The following is a 9,220-nucleotide window of genomic DNA, read 5'->3' on the forward strand; positions in this document are numbered from 1 at the left end:
TATCTGTATCGTTGCTTTGGGCTCTGAATTAGCATTGATACAATTTTTTGTTGCCATTTTCCTTCCTCTTTGCCTGAAGATACTGACTCTTGATGGGACACAGTTCCACGAGCACTTCCTGAGTTCCCCTAAGTGGCCATTCTTCATGTGTGATCTTAGACCGCACGTGTCAGTAGGCTATTCAACTGTGTGGAGCATCACAGCTCAATCTTGTCCTCACTGGAGGCTTTCCAGCAAGGGTGACTGGAAAGTGAGCAGGAGTGGGATCCATGGGCTGATAGTTGCATTCTTGTCTGGAGTGTTTTGGTCACTTTTAACACCTGCATCTGTTTTCAAATGAGTGATGTTGCCATATTTGGGGATTTTTTGGGGTTTGGCTTAATTCCTTGCATTTCCCATATTAGCCACTGACAGAGCCAGTGCCAAGTCAGAATCTGCCAAACAACATACCGTTTAAGCATGAGAATAAAATCACACGATGCAAACTAGGGCTCTTGATACCTGTCATGGTGGCCTTACTCCCTGCTCTTATATTCTATGCCTCGGCTAATGAGGCAAGTATCCCATATGCCCTTTTAACCACCTTATCTACCTGTCCTGCTGCCTTCAGGGATCTATGTACATGCTCACCAAGGTCCCTCTGATCCTCTGTCCTTCCTAGGGTCCTACCATTCATTGTGTATTCCCTTGCCTTGTTAGTCCTCCCAAAATGCATCACCTCACACTTTTCAGGATTAAATTCCATTTGCCACTGTTCTGCCCATCTGACCAACCCATCTATATCATCCTGTAGCCTGAGGCTTCCCTCCTCGCTATTTACCACTCCACCAATTTTCGTGTCATCTGCGAACTTACTGATCATACCTCCTACATTCATATCTAAATCATTAATGCACACTACAAACAGCAAGGGATCCAGCACTGATCCTTGTGGTACACCACTGGACACAGGCTTCCAGTCACAAAATCAACCTTCAACCATCACCTTCTGCCTCCTGCCACTAGGCCAATTTTGGATCCAATGTGCCAAATTGCCCTGGATCCCATGGGCTCTTACCTTCTTGACCAGTCTCCCATGCGGGACTTTGTCAAAAGCCTTACTGAAGTCCATGTAGACTACATCAACTGCACTACCCTCATCCACACACCTCGTCACCCCCTCAAAAAATTCAATCAAATTGGTTAGACACGATCTCCCCTGACAAAGCCATGCTGACTATCTTTGATTCATCCTTGCCTCTCCAAGTGGAGACTAATTCTGTCCCTCAGAATTTTTTCCAATAATTTCCCTACCACTGATGTTAGGCTCGCTGGCCTGTAATTCCCTGGTTTATCCCTACTACCCTTCTTGAATAATGGTACTACGTTAGTGTTGTGTATGTACCTTTAAGAGAATAACTGGTCTCAGACTGCAGTACTGGCAGTGACCACCCCTGTATAAAAGGCGCTAGAGAGCCTCTGTTGTTTCGTTTCGTTATTGCCTTTCACCAGTAAAGATCTGTTTGTTTTCACTCCTGCTAGTTCGTGTCTCAATCATTCACGGACTTAACACTGGCGACGAGTAAGAAACGAACTTACCTGCAACTCAGCAGCAGCTCCGACGACGTTGTTGAAGGTCGGAGCCAGAAGAAAAAAAAAAAAAGAGGCCATTGAAACTCGGGAAATGGGCGTCGACCGTCAATCATCGATTTCAAAACTTGCAGGAGAGACTGTCCAGAGCCAGGCTGGGTTCCTCGGTCCGTGGTTTCCCAGCTAATCGGGCTGGTGGCAGGTAGTGCTCTGATCCTTCCTGGGCTGCGGCGGGCTGAAGCTCGATCGGGTGGCTTTTCAACGGGGCCGGGCAGCGAGTCGGGAAGCAAAGAGAGAGAGAGAGGGTGGAGCACACAGGGCGCGGCCGGTGTTTCGAAGCTGGCAGCGTTCGGACCAAGAAGAGGGAGGGAAGTGTCACAGAGGGTCCACTCCACGACGGGAAAATAATAAAAGAAAAAGAATACGCGCAAGAAACCGTGGAAAGCAGCGCTAACAACAGCGGGGAAGAAGGCAAAGCGCGGGAGGCGCCATTTTGTTAAATCGGGGAAGAAGGCAAAGCGCGGGAGGCGCCATTTTAGATTTGCAAGATGCCGAAGACTGGCTGTATCACTGCTTTTGATAACACATTAGAGGACTGGACCACGTATATGGAAAGAGTCGAGGTATATTTCGAGGCAAACGATATAGCGGAGGGGAAAAAGGCATCGATATTGTTAAACTTAATGGGCGCTAGAACGTACAGCCTATTGCGGGATCTGATTACTCCAGCCAAACCGAAGGCGAAGAGTTTTAACGAAATTGTTGCTGTCCTACAGGAACACTTAAACCCTGCACCGCTGTTGATAGCAGAAAGATTTAAATTCCACAGGAGAACTCAGCACAAAGATGAGAGCAATGCTGAGTATCTTACGGAACTACGCAAGCTATCAAAGCATTGCCAGTTCGGAGCAGGACTGGCAGATACTCTACGGGACAAATTTGTCTGTGGACTCCTGAGTGAAGGAACACAGAAGAAGTTACTCTCAGAAAAAGAGCTGACGCTAGATAAGGCTTTCAGCGTGGCAGTATCGTATGAAGCAGCAGCCAGGGGAGCTGCAGAAATTCAACAAAAACCACAGGAATACGGCACCCACGAAATGACACGGGGATTTGCAAAATGTTATCGCTGCAGCAGAACTAACCATGACCAGAAGGACTGCTGGTCCAAAGACAAAATATGCAGACAATGCGGGAAGATTGGACACATTGCACGAGTTTGTAGGTCTGGGAAGAAGACCAGCGACAACAAAAAGGCTACTAAGGAACCGTACAAGAAAGTACAAAAGATGACGGACAGTAGTTCCAAAGACCAGATGAGCGATAGTGAATCCGGAAACAGGAGACTAAGCTGTCTCAAACTTCACAATGTAATCGCAAAAGAGGATCACCGAACCATTTGGGTCACTCTCACGATAGCAGGGTCCCAAGTTAAAATGGAATTGGATACAGGATTAGCGCTGACCGTCATGAATCGACGAGACTACGAGCGGCTATTTTCACACATACCCTTGAGAGAGACATCCATTGTCTTGACGACGTATACGGGGCAAAAGTATACCCCAGAGGAAAAATAAGGGTGCCTGTCAAATACAATGGCAAGAAAATACGGAAATTGTATCTCTACATACTGCCAAATGGTGGACCACCGTTATTGGGACGGGAATGGATCAGGAAGATAAACTTAGATTGGCATTCCATTCATGCAATGACGGTGGACGGTAAAAAAGATGAAGACGTCACTCCTGGACGATTGTCAACAATCTTAGCTAACGCCAAAGAGGTATTTCAACAAGAACTGGGCACGCTTAAAGGCATAACCGCCTCGATAAAAATAGAAGAGAATGCAGTTCCCAAGTTTTTCAAAGCGAGACCGGTACCATATGCAATTCGCCCAGCCACCGAGGCAGAGCTGGAGAATCTGGAGAAGGCGGGCGTGTTGTCTAAGGTCGACTGGAGCGAGTGGGCGACACCCATCGTTCCTGTCATGAAGAAAACGTTAAGCAATAAGTCCGGAGAGCCAAGGAAGATTCGCATCTGTGGGGATTTCAAGGTGACGGTGAACCCTGTCCTTCGCACAGTACAATATCCTCTTCCAAGGATAGGAGACATCTTCGCCTCGCTGTCTGGAGGGAAGCGTTTTACAAAAATTGACCTAGCACAAGCATATTTGCAGATGGAGGTTGAAGAGTCCTCTAGGAAGTATCTTACGATAAACACTCACAAAGGTCTTTGCCAGTATCATCGATTGGTATTCGGAGTAGCATCGGCTCCGGCGATATGGCAAAGAGCGATGGAACAAGTCCTGCAAGGGATTCCGGGGACTCAGTGTTACTTGGACGACATCCTTGTAACAGGTGAAGATGACAGTGAATACCTTAACAACCTAGAACAGGTGCTCACTAGACTACGGGAACATGGGCAGCGAGCCAACCGCCCCAAGTGCGAATTTTTTAAGAAACAGATATCGTACTGTGGCCACGTGATTGATGAAGAGGGGTTACATAAGTCCCCTGACAAAATTGAAGCGGTTGTTAAGGCCCCAGCGCCTGAAAATGTGTCGCAACTGAGGTCATTCCTCGGGTTGGTGAATTACTATCATAAGTTTTTGCCGAATTTGTCGACAATTCTGCACCCGCTGAATGCCCTGCTACGAACGGGAGTAGCATGGATATGGAGCGATGATTGTAAGCGTGCTTTTCAGAAGAGTAAGGACTTAATCACTTCAAAGGAAGTATTGCCTCACTACAACCCAGCACTGCCACTCAGGCTGGCGTGTGATGCGTCTCCCTACGGCATTGGGGCGGTACTGTCACATAAATTCCTTGATGGTTTGGAGAGGCCGATAGCTTTTGCGTCACGCTCGTTAACTTCTGCCGAGCGTAACTACGCCCAGATTGACAGAGAGGCCCTCAGCCTAGTGTGGGGGGTGAAGAAGTTCAATCACTATCTGCACGGTCAAAAATTTACTCTACTAACCGATCATCAACCTCTTGTCTCCATTTTCAACCCTCAGAAGGGCGTACCGATAATGACAGCACAACGGCTGCAGAGATGGTCCCTTTTCCTAGGGGCACACTAATATGACATTGAGTACAAAGGAACTAAACAGCATGGAAATGCTGATGGATTGTCACGTTTACCGTTGCCGACGGTGGAAGAAGAAGACCTTGCAATGGATCCAATGGAGTTATTCCACTCGACCATAGTCGAATGTCTCCCTGTGACGAATGCAAACATAGAAAAGGAAACACGGAATGACCCGACACTATCACGGGTCTATGATTTAACGGTGAAGGGATGGCCAGCACATGGCGAACCACTGCTGCCAGCATTCTCGCCGAGAAGAGAACAGCTGTCAGTGTGCAGAGGAACCTTGATGTGTGGATCCAGAGTAGTAATTCCACCTAAGTTGACGGATAGAGTGCTCAATGAGCTTCATGAGGGTCATCTGGGTGGGGTAAAAATGAAGAGCTTAGCCAGAGCGTTTGTGTGGTGGCCGGGTATCGATAGAGAAATCGAAGAGATGACCAAGAGCTGTGCAGGATGCCAGAAGGTCCAAAACGCCCCACCACAAGCTCCTCTGCATCCATGGGAGTGGCCCTCATCTCCATGGCAAAGGGTGCACATTGATTTTGCTGGTCCCTTCATGGACTCGATGTTTTTAATTGCGGTGGATGCACATTCAAAGTGGCCAGAGGTAATAAAAATGTCCTCAACCACCACGGAAAAAACTATCACAGTTTTACGAACCATATTCGCCAGGAATGGGCTGCCTGAACAGATTTGCTCTGATAATGGACCACAGTTTGTGTCTGAAGAGTTCCGGAGGTTCTTAAAGAACAATGGTGTTAAGCATTACACATCTGCCCCATATCATCCAGCCACTAATGGATTGGCCGAGAGGTTTGTCCAAACATTCAAGAAGGCTATCAAGGCAATGTGTAATGAAGATATACCCCTACAACACAAGGTGGACAACTTCTTGTTTGCCTACCGGAATGCGACACATGCGGTTACCAACCAAACTCCAGCCATGATGTTCTTCAATCGAAGACTACGATGCCGCTTGGATTTGGTTAAGCCAAACGTCCGAAGAGATGTGGAGAACAGGCAGTTTCAGAATATGAATGAAAGGCCGACCAGGAGTTTTAAGATAGGTCAACCAGTTTTGGCCGGGACTACCGCACTGAGAAATGGCAGCCAGGAATGATTTGTACACGACAAGGACCTCTCATGTATACCGTGGACGTTGGGGAGAGCATTGTAAGATGCCATGCTGACCAGATTCTAGAGTCACGGGAAAACGTCAACTCCACATCACGATCTGATACACCTGGTAATGAAATCGACATTCCAATTGCAGCTACCGCAGAACCGGTAATATTGGAAGCAGATGAACCAAACAACGACATTGATTCCGACTCAACATTGCCAGAAAAACCTGATACCCCAAAGAGGCGTTATCCAGGCAGAATCAGGAAGCCTCCTCAAAGACTGAACTTATAATTGCTTAAACTTAACCAATGTATCTAGCAACAGTAATTGTGATTGTAATTCGTTATCATTAGTTGTTAAATGAATGTTATGTACTGTTTATCTGAAAGGGGAGGAATTGTTGTGTATGTACCTTTAAGAGAATAACTGGTCTCAAACTGCAGTACCGGCAGTGACCACCCCTGTATAAAAGGCGCTAGAGAGCCTCTGTTGTTTAGTTTCGTTATTGCCTTTCACCAGTAAAGATCTGTTTGTTTTCACTCCTGCTAGTTCGTGTCTCAATCATTCACGGACTTAACAGTTAGCTGTCCTCCAGTCTTCTGGCACCTCCCCTGTGGCCAGAGAGGTTCTGAAAATTTGTGTCAGAGCCCCTGCAATCTCCTCCTTTGCCTCACACACCAGCCTGGGATACATCTCGTTAGGGCCTGGGGATTTATCCACTTTTAAGCCCGCTAAAACCGCTAGTACCTCCCCCCCTCAATACTAATTTGTTGAAGTATATCACAATCCCCTTGCCTGATTTCTATGCCTACATCGTCCTTCTCCATAGTGAACACAGATGCAAAATATTCATTTTAAACCTCACCTATTAGAATTGCTTCTAAATGCCGTTCTTAAAGAGGAGCAGATTTAAAGTGAACATTCTCTTTAATGGAGGTACATCTAAAGCCGCTGAAACTTTAAAATAAGCAGATCAAAAACATTCTGTCCTCTTAGGCAAAGCATCCCCAATTGGCCGAGATTTTTAGGAACCGTTTTAAGGCACAGAATTCACAGGAAATTTTGGCGATCCCACCCAGCCCCATTAATTTGGGCGAGGCACTGCAGGCAGCTGGTCCCACAGCGAGTCTGCACCGTCCGAAGAGAAGGAGCCAAGCGCAGAAAACAGGAAACGTAATGCTTAAAATAATTAAAAATTAGCAATCACATCAGAAAACACCTCCATTCATAAACAAGGGAAGGTATCTGATAGTTTAAATAGTAATTTATTATTAACTATTCTCCGTTAAAAATAAAATAGCTTACTTTAACGGCTTTGGTTACTTTGATCTTGGGTTGTTTGATAAAACACCGATTCCTTAAAAATTCACAGATCCTGTGCACGGCGTTCCGCACTTCAATGTTAAATTCATTCGGCTCCAGGTTAGCTTTAATGAAATCGTCCAACCTTCTGGGGTTAGTTGTGTATAACTCCATCGTTCCAGCTTTCACCGAAGTGAGGTTGTTGTGGCAACACCCCCTTATAAACCAGCTGCTAACCCCTCCTTCAAAAATCTCGTTTCCATTTCCTCAGAAACTTGACTCTTAGCTTTCGGTTTTATTTCTCCAGGTGCCAGAGCAGTCTGTAAATTTCAACAATACACTGGTGCTGGTCACAAGTTAATGGAAAATATTATTGTAGCTTTCTCCCTTCCCACACCTCAAGTTTTCTTCCCCTGGTCCTCTAGGGTCTTGAGTTTGTAATCTGGGCTGACATTACAGCAGAGTTCTGCAGGAGAAACCACCAAGCAGGCATGTCTCTGAAATTCTTCTCTAATCGCAAAGGGAATTTTTTGGAAAGCATCTAACTATAAAGTCTGAATCCCTCCCACTGCACTGATGACATGCCCACCTTCAGAGGAGGACTGCAGCCATAGTGTTCAGTAGAACTGAGAATGAGGTTCTGCTGAGGGAGTTTGAGGAGCTAGGGTCTAAATTAATAAACAGAGCCACAAGGCTGGATTACTACCTGAGCCATGTGCAAATTGGCATTGAGTCAAGCAGATCAGAGAGTTAAATGCGTGGCTCAAAGAGTGGTGTGGGAAAAAGGGGTTTTAATTCATGGGGGTTAGCACTGTTGCCTCACAGCGCCAGAGACCCGGGTTCGAATCCGGCCTCGGGCGACTGTCTGTGTGGAGTTTGCACATTCTTCCCGTGTTTGCGTGGGTTTTCTCCGGGTGCTCCGGTTTCCTCCCACAGTCCAAAGATGTGCGGGTTAGGTTGATTGGCTATGATAAATTGACCCTTAGTGTTAGGGGGATTAAATACGTGTGGTTACAGGGATAGGGTGGGATATGTGTTGGTGTTGGTGTAGGGGTTGCGGGGATCGGGTGGGATATGTGTCGGTGCAGGCTCGATGGGCCGAAACGGCCTCTATCTGCACTGTGGGGTTTCTGTGATTCTGTGATTCACTGGCCCCAGTACTGGGGAAAGAGGGAGCTGTTCCGTCGGGACGGGCTCCACTTACACCGGACTGGGACCGGCGTCCTGGCCAATCCAATAACTAGGGCTGTAGACAAGGCTTCAAACTGAAAAAGGGGAGGGAGGCTACAGAGGCAAAATAGACAATCCAAAAATTTGGGGCAAATGCCATCACTGGGCACCCTGTGCACCTCTCAACAGCTTCCTCAGGCATGGTATCAGTAGAGGCCCGAGAGCTAAAAAGGGAAGGGGAGGAAAAAAGGAGACATTTACTGAAGTGGGAGAGTTTGGCTCAAATGTTTCAATTTGACAACTTATCAGGGCTGGTTATATAATGTCTCTTCTGCTGTGTATGCCTCACTGAATCACAAATTGTTTACTGAGAAATCTTAAAAATGTGCCTGAAAGATAAATCCCCGGAGTTTTGTGTGGTCCAAAGAAGGAGTACATGAAAATACATCTTTTGACTGGTGATTCTTGTGTTGTTTGAACATTTAGGCCAATGATTCTCGACCCTGCAGACCCAACGGGAAACGTTGCCGGAAATGCTCGATGGGACCTAGTTGCAAAAGAGGCCGAAAATTGTTTACAGCAAAACTGTGTGCGGGACATCATCCCCTGGGATGTTATGGTAAAATATCACAGGAAGCACATGGTGTAGTACCAAAATACTGGAATTTTCTAAGAAGGAACACCTAGAGGGATATACACGATTTATATCAGACGACAATTGTACTCAGTGGGCACTTGATGAGGAAGGGATAGATTACAAGGTAATTCTATCAAAGGGTTCATAAACCACAAAGACATTTTGTTAGATCACCTGAACCTCAATTTTGGATTCTTTTCTGTAATCCTCATTTAGTTTATGATTGTCTTCGGTCCCTGCCACAAAGTCCGTTCCCTAGCCATCAACTCCATCCCTCTCCCTGGCCACTGTCTGAAGCTGAACCACACCATTCGCAACCTTGGCCTC

General features: G+C 46.5%; 1 protein-coding gene across 1 annotated transcript in view; it reads right to left on the reverse strand.

Annotated features, from left to right (window-relative positions):
- Positions 1 to 7,260, reverse strand: part of LOC147104233 (2'-5'-oligoadenylate synthase 1-like) — a 63,124-nt gene extending 55,864 nt beyond the window's left edge. The window contains exon 1 of the mRNA XM_085961444.1: positions 7,090 to 7,260. Coding sequence (XP_085817570.1) covers positions 7,090 to 7,260 — 171 coding nt within the window. The remainder of the gene's footprint in view (positions 1 to 7,089) is intronic.
- Positions 7,261 to 9,220: the final 1,960 nt, after the last annotated feature.

This window comes from Somniosus microcephalus, chromosome 19 (genome assembly GCF_052327205.1).
Source record: "Somniosus microcephalus isolate GS21.2 chromosome 19, FLI_Smic_1.0, whole genome shotgun sequence".
Taxonomy (NCBI): domain Eukaryota; kingdom Metazoa; phylum Chordata; class Chondrichthyes; order Squaliformes; family Somniosidae; genus Somniosus; species Somniosus microcephalus.